The sequence below is a fragment of the Pogoniulus pusillus genome, chromosome 19 (genome assembly GCF_015220805.1).
Source record: "Pogoniulus pusillus isolate bPogPus1 chromosome 19, bPogPus1.pri, whole genome shotgun sequence".
NCBI lineage: Eukaryota > Metazoa > Chordata > Aves > Piciformes > Lybiidae > Pogoniulus > Pogoniulus pusillus.
In genome coordinates, this window is record NC_087282.1 from 13,858,857 (window position 1) to 13,878,388 (window position 19,532).

The 19,532-nt window shown below is 40.3% G+C and overlaps 1 protein-coding gene across 3 annotated transcripts in view; it reads right to left on the bottom strand.

Moving 5' to 3' along the window:
- Positions 1-15,717, bottom strand: part of ATRX (ATRX chromatin remodeler) — an 85,843-nt gene extending 70,126 nt beyond the window's left edge. For 2 of the 3 annotated variants that reach the window (XM_064159377.1, XM_064159376.1), the window contains exons 1-3: positions 15,544-15,717; positions 3,277-3,389; positions 858-910 (exon numbers count right to left, since the gene is read on the bottom strand). In XM_064159377.1, the coding sequence (XP_064015447.1) occupies positions 858-910; positions 3,277-3,389; positions 15,544-15,563 (186 nt within the window). In that variant the 5' untranslated portion in view covers positions 15,564-15,717. The remainder of the gene's footprint in view (positions 1-857; positions 911-3,276; positions 3,390-15,543) is intronic. The other variant, XM_064159378.1, reaches the window with a different exon arrangement.
- Between the last annotated feature and the right edge of the window lie 3,815 nt (positions 15,718-19,532).

Here is a 19,532-nt window from a genome sequence, read left to right on the forward strand (position 1 = left end):
GCAAACTAAGGCAGGATACTGGCACTTATGCTTTCTCTATATATTAAACACCACTGTTTGCAGCAGGAGAGTACGTGTTAGACGTAGCACATGAACGAGGTCTTTGATGCCTCTCATACGCCATACAAAGGAAACTCACTTGTCATCACGAAGAATCCCCTATCTCCATATTTTCTTCTTTTTTAAAAAGGAAGCTTATTGGCCTAAAAGGACAACTAAGTACCTGCTCTTATCTGAGTGACAGGGTGCCAAGTGTTAATCACAAGGTAGAGACCAATTCTCTTAAGCCAAAAATAAGTAAGAACATGTTTACACATAAGCCAAAAAACAGAATAAGGATGAAAGAATGTTCTGCACATTTCCTCAAAAAGAAAAACTCCTCTTGCAATATACTCAGGGAATCACAGAACATATTTGGTTGTAAGAGGCCTTCAAGGTCATCCAGTCTAATATGCATCAATTTCTTAACAAAATGCAATCATGTACCTCAGGTAAGTAAAATATGACTCTCTGAACCATTTTAAAGACCTTTTTCCCAGGAATTACTGTGCACCAAAAAGACAACGAAGGAAATGTGTGTATTGCAATACTTTAGAAATAAAGAAGGGTGGGAAGAGAGAAACAGGATTGCCTTAATCTAAGTAACTACCGTTCAGAAAAATTAAAATTTACTTAAAACTCCATTTTAAACTGATTTTAAAATACTTTATAGCTTATGGCTTTATTCAGCATAAATTACAACATTTACTGCATGATTCTTGCAATACTCTTTAAGAATTTATTGTAAAAGCACCAGTAAAGTCAGCATTTTCTGTACCAGCCATGCAACTAAAATTCAGAAACATTTTCATTCCTACCTCTTTACTGTTCTCCATTGAAGATGAACTACTTTTAGGTTCTCTACTCTTACCTATAGAGAGAAATCAAAGAAATGAAAGTGAATTAAACCACTGAAATGCAAGAAATATTAGTTCTTAACACTACATCATAGCATTCTGTATGTTCCACCAACATGAATAAAGACAACACCTCAGCTTTCAGAGACAAACCCTCACAAGAATGCACAAATCATTGTATGGCATTGGTTTTACAGAAAGCATTTAGATACTACTTCCAGTCAAGTCACTGACAGGCTCAAAGAAGCCCTCCAAGTGCTGAGGATATATGGAAGAAAGGAGTGCAACTGTATATGCAGAAATAAAATAACTTCTTAATGAATAAATAAGAAATGCACTAACTAGAACTATTTTCGCTTCTCCACCTTGATATTAAAAACTTAATATTGAACCTGGGATCGTGAAATCACAACCATGGTAAACACCAGTTTGTACATGCTTGGTAAAGAGTTCTTTGACCCTGACAACTACAATCTCTGTAGATTCTGTGTTGACTGCTAACACACTGCACAAACGCTAACTCCCAAATCAAGAGGACCTGCTCTTCTATTTGTTTCTCTGTATGACTGACCCCACAGAATTACAATGTGCTAAATCCAGCTCCCGGTGCTGAGCCCACCACATGCACTCCATCCACTTCAGGGCTACAAGCAGGATTTTCCCCGAGACTGCTGCTCTATGGCAGCAGCCAGGCACTCCACACAGGAGCAGCAAGTAAGTCTCTCTTACACTCTCAACGACTCTCCTCCTGTACAGAAGAGAGATATCCAATTCAAAGACAAGGAGGATAAAGAAACATTATTTGTCAAGGCTGTAAAATCAAGTTAAAATCAAATTAAGAAAAGCCAGAGTGGAAGTTACTGGGGCATCTTATCACTCCTAGCATTATGGTACAGTTCAGCTCCACAGCAGTGCCCAAGATGCGAATGCTCAGTGTGCAACGGCTTCATATTATAACTGAACAGTCCGTGGCAGAGACATGCTCCAACCCTCCTGAGCCACACTTGACCATCTTCTTCATCATCATCTCTCTCTTTGCAACACACTACCTAGTAGTTCACACACCATCTCAAATGCTGGGAACAAAACCAAAAATCCATTACTATTTCAACATGATTTGGCCCAAATCATGTCTATCATTTGTACAAGGACTGAGTATCCTGTTGATGAAGATAAGGTGCAGCAGCTAAAGACACTTCCATTATGCACAGAAAACTGGGAAGTAAATTTGCAGTTAATTCTGGCATTTCTTAATACTTAAGCAATTAAATCTTGACTTTTCAACTGTGCTCTTTTTCATAAAGATCTCAAAACCAAAACTGAATCATGTTTGCTATTAATAAAGTATTCCCCTGTTTCAAAGGAAATCTGTATTATTAGGCAAGGAGTCAAATTCTGCTTTATAACTACACAGGATACAGGGAAAGAATTCTTTTTCACAGTATGCTCCTCAGCAGAATATCACTTTGAGATGATCTGTACCATAGTTTAGTTTATTATTCTGCTGAAGTATCACATGAATAATTTTTCTTAACAGTTCAGTTTGCTGCTGACACAAGGAGGTTAGCACTACATGGCAGCAAACTCAATAAAAAATGTTAACTGCACACCAGAAAACCCATGTAAATTTATTACTTCAGACAACAGGAGTTTGAAAATAAGAGCTTAGTTTTCAAACTCTCATTGTCCTAGGTAATAAGCTCTGTAACAGTCAACATCAGTCTTACCAGTTCAGCACAACTTCTAGCTCAGTAAGCGGCAGAGATTGAAAGGTTTGCATATGCAGCCAGTCCTAACTAAACTAAGAAATGGGTTTAACCTAGTTTAATTCAGAAATAAATTTTGTTCAGTATTGTTGTGAAACATTTTCACTTTACAAGCCTGTAATGAGTGTTGAAACTCAACACCTATTTCTAAGTAAAAATTTCTAATACTGAATTGATCTCTTGTTGGACTCAAGGTTTTTCAGAGGTACTGGTCTGATGTCTTTACAGATTACATGCAGAAATCTACTTTAAATAATTATGAAAGAACAACCTCCAGAACTTCTTCCACAGCTACAAAGACTGTAAAAACTTTATTTCAGCAGAAAAACCAAGATACTGCACTTATATAAAGTGAACAGGGAGTCCTCTACCAGAGCAGACACATGTGTGTTTGCCATCTCATATTTCATAGGTCAATTACCAGTGGGATTTTTTTTCCCACTTAGATTCAGAACTGAAGTAAATATTGCATCAAAGTCCTACTGTGTATTTGTTAAGGTATCACCAGTGAACCCACATAAGGACTTTGCATGATCCTAGTGAAGTAACATCACAAAGTGACTTGACTTTAGAATCGTACATATGTTAAAAATGAAAACATAACATGACTTGACCTATGGTTCTGTTTTTAGATAGTGCTGGAGAATAATTTGCGTCCTCAGATTCTTCTGATGACTGAGCCAGGTAGTCATGAAGTTTCTGCACCAATGTATTCAACTTGCTTTCACTGTTGAAATAAAAGTAAAACTCAGTTACCTACATATCTCACAAAGAAATTATGTTTAATCTCAACACATATCTAGAAAAGAAAGTGAGTTATTGCTTAAACATTTGTTTCTAGAAGAAAATATCAGAGTAAATAAAAATGTTAAAATTTTGTTAAGCCCTCAGTAAAATACATGCAACCTTATTATAAAAACACACCAAGGACTCCATTTAAAATAGTAACAAAAAGCCTACTTAAATGTTTTTTTAATGTTTAAAATCATCTGAAAAAAATCAAAAAAGTCTGTGGTAACTCTGCTACAACAGGAGATGGTGAAAAATGACTTTAAGATTCTACTACAGGTAAAAATAATATAATCTTTATTTTATTACCTAAAGTCCCCTTTGGGGATGTAAAACTTGAGTAATAATGACAGAATTTCACCTACAACTTTAGAAACAAACAGATATGATAGAGCTACATGCTTATGCAAAGCTTCCATGAAATCAACCGTGTACATATACATGTATCCTGCATTGATTTTGTAAAAAAACATCCATGTGGGATCAGATCATTTCTTGATCTGTTTGTTACAGTATTCATCACTAATTTATAAAACACATCGCCCTGGGAATTTTGTCTAGGCAGCTTATGACACCAGGAACTACAGTTCTTGCACTGTACGCTCATTACAGTAAAAAGGCAACACCTTAATCCTATGCTTTTGTTATGAAGCTCCACCGCTTCATAATGCATGCTATTGCTTCTCATTTTACATTTTTTGTTTCAGACTTTCTCTTCCCAAAGCTGCTACTGCTTTCCAGGACGAGTGCCTTTTTCTAGCTGTCAGCATGCTGAGGGAGGCCAAGAGCAATCGCCCTTTCAGACCCCTCTGTATCAATAGTCAGCACTCAGCAGTTTGTCACCCCTCTCAAACATGCCAGCTGAGATGCCCGAGTCATAGTACCTCATCTGCTACCAGATACCAGCTTCCAAACTGCTCAATTACAACACCCCCTTCAGAAGTTTACCCAGTTTAAGGATACAGGCTTCCATCCTTTTTTTTTAATCTGCTCATTACTTTTAAACTGGTTTTCTGAGAACCAGAAAATATAAGATTTTCTGTCCTTTTTTGTGTTACAGGAACTTCAGAATATCATCATCTCAAACCACTCATCTTTACCGTCTCTAGTATCTATTACATTATTAACTTCTGACTTTCTATTTAGCCATTATTGCTAAAAAACATAATAAAAATAATCTGTTAGATAAGGAAGACATGGAAGTTCTCACAAAGTGAGTGAAAGGTGTCATTACATTAATGCAAATTACTATTTAAAGGAGTGAAAATAACCACATATAAAATATCTGCTACAAAATCAATCTGTAATGTCTTTAAATCTTCTGAAATACTCAAAACAGGACTTTGTAATGAAAAGATTTTCTGCATGAGTAGAGGACACTTTGCTTTTGAAACTACACAGATACCATCAATCATTTGAGCAACTCTGACAGAGTGCAACAAAGCCCAGTTTACTCTCAAGTGTATCTCAAAAATTCTTTTCTCCATCTGTCTAAAGTCTACCTCTCCAATTACTAGACTCATGCTGCCACACAACTGCTGGTCCCTGAACTTAAGCTTCCCTTTTTCTCATGGATGGATAGCAAACTCATAAAAACTACAGAAGTTTCTAATGGCACACTTTGTTTTTACCAAATTGCATGCTCTATTTCAGGAGAGAGATCTAATGACAATTTATTTACATTAAGTTAAAAAAAAAATAACGATATGTTGGGAATTATTTAAGAGTAGAAGTATGTAAAGAGGTTTTATATCCATTCCAGATGATCTAAAAAAACTAATGCACATTGAAAGAGGCCACAAAAAAAGTACATTTTTGGTAGTGAAAAAAAAAAAAGCCAAACCACATGTGGAATTCTGCTCATTTGCTTTATAAATAACTTGTTTTGGAAACAATATTTTAGAAAAGAAAAATGGGAATTACAGAAAAGTTCTAATATTATTGTTCTCACTACATAATAAATTCAGACTAGTATGCATGTCTTTGTGACTAACACTTGAGACATTATCTACTCTCATTTGCTAACTCCTATTCTAACCACACAAAAATTAATCTTTTGAGAGCAAAATATTCATACAGACAAACAATAACCAAAGAAAACATACAAATTAATAGTAAAATGTCTTCTCAACTTGTCTGTCCTCTGATTACTCAGCATTTTGTGCTATAAAGCCGTGTGAAGAATAGCAGGTCAAATGTAAGTAAAGGCATTAGACTTACTAGCCTTTGCCACAAAGAAAATTTCATTTAGGGCAATGCTTTACCTGGTTTTGTACAAAAGTGATTTTGTGTCACACATTTGTAGCTAAGAATCTATCTGTAAGGTTTTTTTAAACTTACACTGCAAAACCCTTATTCTCTGTAATGTATTAATAGATCCATCAGCTATTAAATTGGTCATAACCTGAAAAAAAGACTTTTTTTTTTTAAATATAGGAGCCTAAAAATTGAGAACCACTTCAGAAGCACTAAGTGAAGCCTGCTCCTCCCTCTACTGCACAGCAACAGTCCCTACACCAGCATTTTCAGGCTTGCATGTTCTAAAGAAACAGCTTCACCACCAGTCTAGAGCTATTTCGACACTGTTTAGCCTAATTAAAACAGGACTGAAAGGAAAGGTGTCCTACTATTATTGTTTCAGCTATCAACCTGATTTGCGACCTTGGGAAACTATCCTACAATACCACTGCTCACCTAAATTCAGAGCAAGTGCTGCACTCAAACAGTAAACACCTGTCTCTCACTAGGATTATAAAAAAACATTAAAAGGCAGTACATGTTAGGCAAAGTAGGTATTAGGTCAAATGATTCTACAGATCAAGAGATACTGAAGGAGGAAATGAAAGGACAAGTGGTGTCCTAATATAGACACAACACACTTAATTTAGTTTGGCTGTTGACTGCTGTCCCCTAGTACATGCTTACCTATATTGGGTTTGCACGGCAAGATTTTTGTGGCAGGTGTGGCTTCTGCAAGATAATGTAGAAGTTTCCCCCACGTTTGAAAGAGACAATGCCAGCAGGTGACAAGATGTGATACACTGCTGGACAAGGCTGAGCCTATCAGCAACGGTGGTAACACCTCTGAGATAGCATATTTAAGAAGGGAGGAAAACTGCTGTCTTAGCAGCTGAGAGAAAGGAGCGAGAATACACTGAACAGCCCTGCAGACACCAATATCAGTGAAGCAGGAAAGGAAGAGGTGTTCTAGTTGCCAGAGCAAATTCCCCTGCAGCCTGTGGGGAAGCCCATGGTGAGGCAAGATCCCTGTAGCCCATGGGAGATCCCATAAGGTGGATGTGCCTGAAGAAGGCTATGAAGCCATGAAGAACATGCTGTAGCAGCCCACTCCTGAAGGATTGCATCCATGGAATGGACCTGTGCTGGAGCAGTCTGTGAAGAACCGCAGCCTGCGGGAAGAACTCACGCTGGAGAAACTTGTGAAGGACTGTAGGAGAGACACAATGCTGCAGCAGGAAAAGAGTGGGAGGAGGAAGGAGTGGTACAGACAATGTTTATGAACTGACCCCATTCCCTGTCCTCATGCACTGCTTGAGGGGAGGAGGTAGAGAACGTAGGGGCAGAACTAAGCCTGGAAAGAACGGATGAGAGAGAGAGAGAGAGAGAGAGAGGAAAGTGCGTTTTAAGAGTTGCTTTTATTTTTTGTTACCCTGCTCTGATTTGACTGCTAATAAATTTAATTTCCCCAAGTTCAGTCTGATCTCTCCCTGCTTTATCTCGACTCACGAGCCTTTTGTTATCTTTTCTCTACCCTGTCCAATTGAGGTGAGTGATAAAGCAGCTTTGACAGGCACCTAACACCAAGCCAAGGACAGCCCACTACATTAGTTCATCATCTGGGTTTACTAATGATCATGCTTCTGCAAAGCGAGTCAAAACACCTTGGACAAATAAGATTTTAGGCAACAGTTTTCATTTGGATTCCACTTACCACACATTCACATGACAATTCTCTCTGATGGCAAGTGAGGTGCTAAAAATTCACAGCTAGAGCAGGGCAAAGAGCAGGACTGGCCAATTCAGCAGCAATGCTGGATCATAATGGGTTGGATTGTGAAATTGCACCAGGAAAACCTCGTTCCTGTGCACAGTTACCATCCACTTTATTCAGACACTTCAAAAATGTAGGTGTGGAATGTTCCATTTATTATCAGCATCTGGAAGAATAGTTTTTAAATTTTGTTTTCAAAAATCTATTTTTCTTTCTTCCACAGCATCCTACCAGCCTCTAGCCTGAGTGCCCTTCATCCAAATTTCAAAGTGGCTTCAAAACATCAGTGGAACAGGAGTGCTTTCTAGCTTTTCATCTATATCAGTGTTGGCAAACAAGCTTTTGCAAAATGTTTCCTATCTTAAGTGATCACCTTCAAATTCAAGACTTATCTAATTTTTTTCAATGTTTAAACTTCAACAGAAGCTCAAGGGCACAAGTTTTTTTAGTTCATCTTTGCAATTGTTTTATGTTAAGTCCCAGTTATTTTCACTGTTGAAGCTGAAATGAAACACTGCGGAACAAGTAATAAACAGACAAAATTAATCCTCTATAAAAAAAAGTAAAAGAAAAATAACACCAGATGTGCTTTTAAACTGGTTTTCTGTAGACTATCGTCCCCTTCTTCAGACTGTATCCATGTGTGAATAACAGAAATCCAACAACTCACATCAAAAGTATTTTAATTGAGACAGGGAAAGAGGAAGGGAAAGAACTGACTATATCTACACGAAAGCACAAGAAGGTTTGGTGCCGATGACCCCATAGTCATGCTACATACATTTTGGTGAGTCAAACTAAGTGCAGTGTGGTTCCGCAGACTGAACAAGCACCAGCAGCTGGAGTGCAGAACGATGGAGCACATCTGAGTAAGGCATTTGCCTCTGTCCAGACAACACCCTGGCTGGATAAGGAATTGGCTGGATTGTCGCATGCAGAGAATGGTGAACAATAGCACAATGTCCACTAGGAGACCAGTGCCAAGTGGCATCTCTCAGGGGTCAGTGCTGGGACCAGCTCTCATCAGACCTCACCTGGACTGCCCTGTGCTGTTCTGGAGCCACCAACATGAGAAGGACATCAAACTGTTGGAACGAGTCCAGAGGAGGGCCACAAATATGATCACAAGACTAGAGCAGCTCTGCTATGAGGACAAGCGACAAGAGTCGGGACTCCTCAGCCTGGAGAGAAGGCTTCGAGAAGACCAGTTTAAAAGCCTTCCAATATCTGACGGGGGCCCACAGGAGGGCTAGAGAGGGATTACTTACAAGGTCTTGTAATGACAGGATGAAGGGTAATGGGTTTAAATGGAAGAAGGGAGATTTAAACTAGATGTTAGGAAGAAGTTCTTTACAGTGAAGGTGGTGAGACACTGGAAGAGGTTGCCCAGGGAAGCTGTGGATGCTCCCTCCCTAGAGGTATTCAAGGCCAGGCTGGATGAACAGTGACCCTGTTCTAGGTCACTTACACTCTCAAGGGATCCAGTTTGTGCTCACCAAGCCCCTCTATATTATCAAGAAAACTGAATAAACAAAGGACCATCTAAACTCACATACTAATATGAATGCACCCAAAGATCTGGAGGACATCAGAACATGTTTTTCCAAAGCATCTCTCTAATATGCTACACACATTAGCGTATTTTAAAATCATTGGATTATAGTAAATAAAGCTGAAATAGATGGAATTTAATTAAATGTACAATTTTAAAACTGGTACTAGGCCCCTTTTTTCCCTTCCCCCCCAAAAAGTATGATTTCCTTTCATACAGCCCGAGTCTTGATATAATCAGGTCAGTATTTTATCACCTGCAAATTTTCTGAAGATTTCCTGACAAGAAGAAAGGAAAAAAAAAGGCATCAGACTTACCCAAACTGAAGTATTTCAGTTATAAGGCAGAGCCTACATAGTTGTTTCATATGACACATGTCAATACAGTAACCGAACACACAAAAATAACTTAAGATTGTTAGAAAGGGTGAAAGATAATAAAATCTCCAAAAGGAGTTGCTGATTTTGTTATTCCTAATCCAACAAGGAATCAACAGACCTGCAATATCCTAAGGAGCCTTCTCATCTCAGAAAAAAAAACACAACCAGAAAATAAATTCACCCTACCAAAAGCATGTGGTTGTATAAAGGTGGAGAAAGAGAGCACTTCCAGTGGTTGTTTCTTTGCTCAAAAATAGTTTTCCAAAACCAAAGCCATGTGGTACTTGTATAAGTTATTGATATACCAATTACATCAAAACAAGCAAGACCTTCCAGTCAGGACTCACACAAGCTGTTCAAGTTGGCAGGAACCTGCTCTACTGCCAAGGGACGCAAATTGTCGCACCCTGACACACGTACCTTATGCCACCCACACATTCAGCTCTCCCCTGTCTCCTCCAGCACAAGAATTTGTTGCAACCTATACACAAAAACTGATTCATCATGTAAATAACCAATTCTTTTACTGGATCTGGATAACTGCCCTAATCCAGTTGCTCACTGGTACATATGTTGCTGTAAGCAGAGGTGATGACAATCTGAGATGAGCTGGAAAAAGACTAACTTTAGTGGCAGCAATACACCATGTGAGCCTGAACTACCAGCAGCAAAATCAGAGATGGTCAGGCTAGTAACACCAAGTCACAGAGTAACTGGAAGGGATCTCTGGTGATTGCTCAGTTCAACCTCCAATACAAGCAGAGACAGCTACATGAGGTAACCCAGAATACCTCCACAGATGGAAGCTCCACAACCTCTCTGGATAACCTGTTCCGTGCTGAGCATTCTCACAGTAAAAACATTCTCTCGTGGCTAGGCAGAATTGCACCACACTGAACCTATTACATCAAACGCAGTTAGAACATACCTGAACACTGAAGCTCTGACTGGAAAGAGATGCAGGCATCTAGCATTTTTCATCAAACTTGGAGATTCTACACTTGTAACTTCATTAACACAAATTCACTCTTACTTTGGTTGAACTTAAATCCACAGGGGCTTAATCAAGTCATACCTAGTATAGTTGAAGACTATAAATGAAGCCCCAAAGTTACTTCATCTTCGTAAGTACAGCAAAACAGGTTCAGACAAGTAAACAGAATTATTTTCCTCCCAACACACAAGGGGAATAAGAAAGCAGTGGTTCGAAGTCACTAAGAGACCCTTTATTCTGCTCAAGAAAGATTACACCTTTTCTTTTTGTTGAGATGGTATCCAAGCAACCATCAAATAGTCACATCAGAATCGGGCTGGGTGTTACCATGTTTCACTAAAAAGTGAAAAACTCTTTGGTTTTCAACCTGTTTCAGTAATGGGATCTAAAAAAATTTGAAAGAAGCAGCTAAGACAATTTCATCATTAGGCTAGCTTGAATGCCACACAGAAGTGTGTAACTTCAAAATCAAAATAATCTGCAAGCTGAAAAAAATACTGACTGAAGTCAATGACTTGAAAATCTAAACACCACATGAGACAAAAGTCATGACAAACTGACTAGTTTACTGTAGTACCTCAGGAAATTAAGAGCCAGCTACTATCAATACACACAAAACATGAAGGTGTATTTTAAAAGCTCAAAGATGCTTTGTTCAAAGGGAGAGAACAGCTCCACGTGACAACATCATGCCTCGCTAACTCTAAACCTGCCTTCTCTTTTGCTGAATTTGCTTTCTGCTTGCTGCAGTTTACCAGATTCCAAATGACACATCATTTATTGCAAACTAAGAATTGAAGTGTGTCCCTTCAAGTCTCCCAGATATCCCCAAACAGGCTTGCTCCAGGTTTTGAGGATTGTAGCCCATCAGCAGTGCACTTTTACTTTACAAGATAAAAGTCATCTTAGCTTGCCTCAACCCTGAATTTGCTTCATTTTCTGTTTTGTTTTTTTTTCCCTTTACCCAACAGATGTATTTGCCCATCAAGGCTCCTACAGCTGAACCTATTCAGCCCTACAGTTCAACCAGTAAGACAAAAATTTCTACAACTGTGTAGCTTTCAGCCTAGCACACAAACTGCCTAAACCACACTAAAGTTTGCATTGGTCAACAACATGTGTAATACAGTTATTTTTCTTAAGATTTCACTCAAACAAAAATAACCCAAAAAAGCAAAAAACCCCAAACCCACTAACATACATCAATCCATCATCCATCTTGAATGACAATCACTCAGTCGACAGATACTACTAAAGAAGTATGGAACCTTTAAACTCCTTTTTTACATCAGGGCACTTTACCTACCATCTTTCTAAGTCATTATTAAACCTTCTCTTATATTTGCCACTGTTTCTACAATTTCTCCTTCCTCCTCCTGGCAAGCCACTGGAACAACCTGCCACTGACTGACCTACCGATGACATGATTTTTTCCCAAATCACCTGCAGACACAATCTGAGCTCCAGTGATATGAAATGTGATTTCCTGGGGTTCAGCACTATCCCTAGGCTTTCCAGTGAAAAGAAGACACATCTAGTGATTCAATTTAAAAATACACTTTGTCCCAGATTGCAGGCGTTTGGGTTTACTGTAGTATTATTTTTTATATTTTTATTTTGTGACCTATTTTTACATAAAAAGCACTAAACTTTTCCTCTATAGAAACAGAGGGTGCAAATGTTTATCTACAACATCAGGAACTCCAAGTGTCCATGATGTTAAGGCCATCCTACTGCAAAATTTACACTACACACCTTTTTGTCACACCAAATCATTTAAAAGAAAAAGAAGATGCCTTCAGTTAAGCTTGATGAGAGACACTGACCCACAGTTCAAAAAACTCTAGCAGCAATAATGCAGCCACTGCAGTAAGTTCTGCTTTAAAAGAATTTAATTTCAGCAGTGTAAACAAATTGGCTCTGGGATGCATGTGGCACAGAAGATGACAGCCAGACTGAAGTTCTGCTTTCCTTGGGGGAAGAGGCAAAGAATTCTCTTTATGCCTATTCCACATGATTATGTGAAAGAGGGATAATTTACACTGTACCTTCAGAGGATATGAAGATTGATATTGACTTCCTTCTGATTAGATTACTGGGTCATTAAATAACGTGCCTCGAGCAGCCCTGTAACACCACTTAGAGCAAAGACATTCAAGAGACTGAAAAACACAGAATATTTTTTTTAATCTATTAAGGCCAAGTTACCAAAATATCATATTGAAAAGTGACTCATAGAATGAATTTGCCAACTTGAAAAGATCTAGTAGCACTACACTACACAACCAGACAGCTCCAGTAAGACTCAAAACATGTCTCTTACTACTGTTGTGTTTATTTTGTACAATATATGAACTGATGGGTAGGAAGAAGTTAAGTCACTGTAACTAAGATTACTCCAGTTCAAAAACAAAAATTAAAAATCAAGTTTTGGAAACAGAAGTTATTGAGAAATCCTTACGAACACTTGCAGAAACAGCATTTTTTTTTGTTGTTTCCCAGTCAGTTTCTGCAGCTTTCATTGTGTTTTGCAGCTTTCCAAGCTTCTCATCCTGAACATGGGAGACTCCCAGGTTCTTAATATTAAATAAAAGCATTTCCTGTAACAAAAGTTCAGATCTTCATACCCAGCAGAGTACTGATAGAGTGTTTAAAAAGAAAATAATCAATCTTTCAGAAGTGCTGAGGCAAGATTTTCAACAAAAATTCTATTGTTTGCATATGGAATCCTAATAACAATATCCTAGCTGTCTTTCTGTACACATTTCAAACGAGCAAAACTGCAGATAGCAGGAGATTAAATTAATGTGCAGAGTGACGGTGCAGGGTGACAGAAACACAGGCAGCTGACAGGCCACAGGACTTGTGGGAAATGGGAATGAGAGAGAAAGGAGAGAAAGAATGTTCTTCTTTTCCCTCTTATTGTCTGCAACTCCAATTTTAAGTAGAACTGGAAATGATAAAAAAATAAGAACAAGTCCATGCAATGTGTTCATCAGCTTGCAACCTTGAAGCCACAGTGCCCCACTATGTCCATAGTTCCAGACATGGAATTGCATTGCTGTGGATTAAAATCAAAGCCTTCAAGGTGAGGTCTACATGGGATAAAAGTTGCAAAAACAAACAAACAGAAAAATAGACTCAATAAGAACTGACTTCATGAACAGCATTTTAGAGCACATAAAAAACACATATATGTATATGTGTCTATATATATATTCTGATCATCTACTTAAAAGTACTTAATCACAGGGCCTGTTAATTGTGTGGGACCAACTGCACCCAAAGACTATGAACAACGTCAGATCTATTTTGTATATACTTTTTGATCTTCAAGATCAGAAATATTTCAATTTATCTTTATGTCTGCAGGCAGTCTGAAAAAGTGCATGGAAAATGCATGAGTCTGTATGCTCTTCCACTGAAGCACGAACTAAAGAAGTCCCTTAAGCAGCAACTCTTAATTGCTGCACTAATGACAACACAAAGATATGAAAGGGTCACATACAAAATCTTCCTAGGGTAGAGCTGGAACAAGGAGTTAAAAAAAAAAAAGGCAAAGCAGACTACAGTAACTGGAAAGAAAACACAAATCACAGTAAAAAGTGGTCTCACTTTTTACTGCAAGTGCTTTTTTCACAATATGCAATACTGATTATGACCACAAAACAAAAGAAATCATCAAATGCTAGTAAGCCTGATGCTTCTGCTATACTAAAATGAAACTCTACACATGATTTTAAGTGATTAAGGAGGGAAAAGGAGGAAAACACTTAATTAGTATTTTAGTCTGCACATGAAATAACTGATAGCACACAAAAAGTGGTTTACAACTGTCAAAGAACTGCAAACGTATAGAGGGTATAAAGCAGAGGTGTGAAAGAACAAGGCATGGACAATCCTACCAAGATGGCCCATCTTCCAAAATACTGAACAAACCTATGCAAAAAACCTTGCTAACTCTTGGAATGTTACACACCAAATAACCTGTACTTACACCACTCATGACTTGCATCCAATATAAGATCAACATCAATAACGACGGCAATATTCTAAACAACTATTTTCTTTAGTTAAAAATAGATGACATACGCATCACTCTCACAGATGTTAAGGCTTTAAAATTAAGCAATGCACAAGGGAAGGAAAACTACCAACTCTTTTACTTTCATCTGAAACTAAATAGTAGTTGTAAACTACTTCAAATAAGTCTGAAACTAGGTGGTGGAGATACACAAATACGACTAGAGAAAAAAAATTACCCAATGCTCAGCATTTGAGAGTGATGCTTTCCTTTCTTAACACTTGCCTGATTTTGAAGATACGGGCAACAATCATCGGGGTCAAGTGACAGTGCTTTGTTGTTTATATAGTGCCGCAGGCATCTGGAGTACTGTGAGGAACTGTGTTGATCAGACCCCTTGAGATACCGATAAACCGAAAGGGATTATTTATTAATAGTTGAACATGGCGTCTCTCGGCACCGAATTCGCTCGGTTTTCTGTCAGCTTGCTTACTTTACACAGCAAAACGGGCGCCGCTTGCAATAATTAAGACGGCAAGAGACAGGTCTTCAAGGATAGAGGGAGATGTTTGTAAACGGAAACGCAAACAGATCCCTCATGGGGGAATCTGCGACAGAAGAAGGACTTTACTACAGTACACACACGTGGGGCGGGGGCGGACAAACGGAGGGCACATCCTTGTGGCACCCCGCGGCGGGGGCACGGCGGCCGATGGCGGGGGGCGATGGCAGCCCCGCGCCTCCAGGCCTTCCCGCCTCTTTCCACCGGGAGGAGACGGGGCAGCTCTACCGGATCCAGCCCTGCCCACCTCTCGTGTCTGAGCCGGCGCCGACCCCGCCGTGCCCGAAGGAAAAGGGGCGAGCATGCCGCCGCTCCTCCAACGCCGGGCTGGGGCGAGGCGAGCGTTGGCCGCCGGCCTGCACCCGGCCGCCTCCGCCGCTTTCCCCTCTGCTCGTACTCTACTCCAGTCGGCGCCCAACCGCTATCCCAACCTCCGCCGGCGCCCGCCGCCCCAGGCCCGTCCCCGCCCCACCCCCGCCGCGGGCCGGGCCGAGCCGTGCAACCGCGGAGGCCGCTCGCCAACAGCGACCGCCGTTCCCCCCATCGCAGGCCAAGCTCCAGGTCGTACCTCACAGGCTCTGCAGTCATGTCTCCGCTGCGGCTGCTCGGTGCGGCCGGCCGGGCCGGAACCGGGCTCAGGCGCTAAAAGGAGACAAAGCCGCTATTGCCACCATCGCAAGCTCCGCCGCCATCTTATCGGAGAGAGACTGAGGGAGACCTGCCTCCTGCCGCCTTCCTTCTTCACCGACTCCCATTGGCTCCTTGCCGCCCACAGCTATTTTCCAATTGGACGGCTGCAACGGGCCCTGTTGCTAGGGTCGTTTACGTCACCACCCCAACCTTCCCTGCTCTGATTGGCTGGAGAGAGAGTTACATCACCAGCCGGGGCCTAGCGTCACGCGTCAAATCCCGTGACATCACTTCTAAACAAAGTGTACCGCCGGCCGGGCCCAGCAGGGGGCTCCTGCCAATGGGTGCCCTAACAGCCTCGGCTCCAACTCCTTGGGCAGCAGGCCACGGGGAGCCCCAAGGGCCTGGGCCCTGGCAGCAGAAGCTAAGTACACACATCTGGCACCAGGCGACAATGCATTACATGGGTGAAATGAGCAGCAGGAGACAGAGGAGGCTGTGATGGCAGTGGTCAGGTTGCATCCTCAGCTGCCCAGTTAATGAGAATTGGGGCTCTGAGCAATTCCAGTACATAGATTCAATGGAATCGAGTTAATCATGACACTTAAATATTAGCTGTAGGGAGTGCAACATGGTGATGATGGCCAAGCTCATGGCCAACAGCAGAGTGACCCGACCTCAAATCAGACCAGACATGACCACAGAAACAAGCTTTGGAGGAGACAGTTACTCAGGTAGAGAATAAAAAGAAAGCAAGATATAAGCACCATAAGCTATCCTGAGAATTATCAAGGTCACACTTGTCCACCAGCACCTAAGCTACTGCTAGCTAGAGCTTCACTTAAGCCTAGCTTTGCTGGATTGCTTTAAAAACCACAGAAAACTCTTTACGTAAGGAAACACACCTTTGGCAGCCTCACAAAGGTATACCAAGATATTTTTCCCTGCTTATGCTAGCAGCTTCTGTGTTTCTGTCAGATGTTAAAGTCTGTGAGGACTGGAATACATCCCTCTTCAGAGGGAATGAAGTTACATGCTTTCCTGAGAAGGTTTTAATGTCCATCTCCACAGCCCCACATGACTAAGAAAACGAACCAGCAAAACCAAGTCCTGTACCAAACAATCTGAAACAGGTGACACAAGTGGGATTCGCATATAATGAATGCCAGGTTTGAAAACGAATACTTTTCTGCAGGAACTAAGGGGAAAAAAGGTACCAACTCAGATGACTTCACAAAACGAATGTGCAAAATAAGAGCAAAACAACACTAAGTAAAAGCCTTATCATCTTAAGTCTAACTTCTTCTTAATACCTAAAAGGCAACGATAATAAATAGCAATTTCACACTTCAACACATACAAGCCTACATGTCCCAGGGAAACTCTGCAAACTGGTCTACACTGAAGTTGCTTTAGAGTTTAACATTGTGCCCAAGAACTGCGTTCTGTATTTGCTGAACTTTAGTAACACCAAACAGCAGATTTAGTAACAGTTTTCTTAACCAATGCTATCTCATGGTCAATACTCCAGTTTTAAGACCAAAGCATCACCTGCCTTCTAGCTAAATTTTAGAAGAAAAATAAAACCATATTAACTGACTGGTAAAAAAACCACATTATAACATAGCAAAAAGCCATCTTTTATTTTTTCCCAAGCAGGCAAACTGAAGTAGAAACATCACCTATCCTTAGCTCTGCATTAGCATTCCAATAAGAACACAAAACATTTAGTTTCCTCTTCGAGAGGCTGAGTCCACTTTATGGACTAAGATCCTACTGGCTTAGAACAGCTACACAGACCAATTTATTACTCTTTTTTTTTTTTACTCTTTTCTTGGGAGATGGGAGGTATTTGAAAACAGTTTTTAAAAAGCAAATTTAATTACCTCCACATAGCTATCTGAAGTCGCACATGAATAAGAAAACCTGTTGTGAGAGAAGGTCAAGATAAAGTGGGAGATGGAAATGTTTCCATCTTCCAACCATCACTCCTAAAGATAAAATCTGATGCTATCATGAGGCTGTCAAAACACAGACTGTGGAAGCACACTGCAGTCTGGGTAAGAAATACTGCATGCATCAGTAAAGAACGCATTTGCACGTTTAACACACCTACAGCCAAGTTTCCCCAGCACACAGGCTCCCTTCCCCCAGTGCTCTACTAACAGACACTGCTGGCTGCTTATGGTGGTTTGGGCTAGTTGCCCCTTAAGAAGGCAAGAGTTGAGTGAGGACCAGGAAGGTCCAGGAGGTAGACCCAGGAAATTACAGATTTTGTTACTCAGCCCCATAACCCTGCCATCTCTTTCGTAAGTTCACTGCAAGGCTAACTCTTTCTTTTTTTCCCCTTTCTTCAGTTCTCCAGAGGGAATCCTTATCTGGTAGACAATGCCAGAGTAGACCTGCCTGTGGTCTGCAAGGCTGAATTTCTGCTGTGCAAGCAAGGCCTGTTTGGGCCTGATGTGAGATGATGGGGGTTAGGGGTGTGTGAAAATGACCACTGGGGTTTTGTGGTTTAGTTGGATTGGGAAGGTTTTGGGGGAATGCTCATGGATCCTGTAACTGTATTAGGTGTTAAGGATTCATGTATTCTCTATTTTCTGTGTTCAAGCACCTCAACATTCTTAAATTCAATGCCACTCAATTTAAGAAAGATGTTGAGGCACTTGAATGTGTCCAGAGAAAAGCAACAAGGCTGGTGAAGGGGCTAGAGCACAGCCCTGTGAGGAGCAGGTGAGGGAGCTGGCATTGTTCAGCCTGGAAAAGAGGAGGTTCAGAGGAGACCCCATTGCTCTCTACAACTACCTGAAAGGAAGTTGTAGCCAGGCAGGGGTTGGTATTGTCTCCCAGGCACCCAGTGACAGAATAAGGGGACAGAGTCCCAAACTGTGCCAGGGTAGGTTTAGGCTGGACATTAGGAAGCAATTCTTCACAGAAAGAGTGACTGCCCATTGGAGGTGGTGGAGTCACTGTCCTTGGAGGTGTGTAAGAAGAGGCTGGATGAGGCACTTACTGCCATGGTTTGAGTAGAAGGTGATAGGTTGGACTCAATGAAGGTCTTTTCCAACCTGGTTAATTCTATGATACCTGTACATCTTTAAATGCAATTTCTGTATTCTCTCTCCAATTTAATGAGAGTGTCTTTATTTTACTTCCTTCAGGGGTAAAATTTGTTTCTGTTTGCTCTTTAAGACAATGCTCCAGTATACCTGGCAGAACATGAACTCAGAGCTTCGCTTGCAGGACAAACCAAGGGCCATTGTAGAGTCCCATCACACTGATTATTTTTTCCATAATGGTAGTAATTAGTTTTCTTAAGTAGATGTTATCCTACTTTCAAGAGAAGTGGCAGTAAGACATGTATAGTTATCAATTGACAAGAGAATATTTTAATAGCTTGATGTGCTCCTGACCTAGAAATGCCAACTACATCTACATTATTTTCAGGTGATCATCTGTGATAAAAGTAGCACAATTAGTCCAGCACAGTAAAATACTGGCTTTAAATTTATAGAACAGTCAAGAACTCAGTTTTTCAACAGAATAGATTTTGTGCAATGAAACTCATTCTTTGTTCACTACACAAAAAGCACGAAACTGAAAACAGATGACTGCTTACTCAAGAGCCTGGGTTTGTGCTTTGTTTTGCTGTTATTTGTTTCTCCTTAAAAGTTCAAAGTGATGGTGTGGAATTAGTTGATAAACTTTTTCAGCATGAGAAAGCAGAGAACATCAACAGAGAAACAAAGTGCCAGCATTTATCCATAAGCTTTATGGCAATTCCTGGGAGCAGATGAAAGCACTTTTGACATTTTAAAGCCTGTTAAAAAATGTGTTATTTCAACATATGTGAGCTTCTGTTATTGACTGAACAATTTTTACAACTATCAGAAACCACTGCTAATAAACCATAAAGCAACACTACAG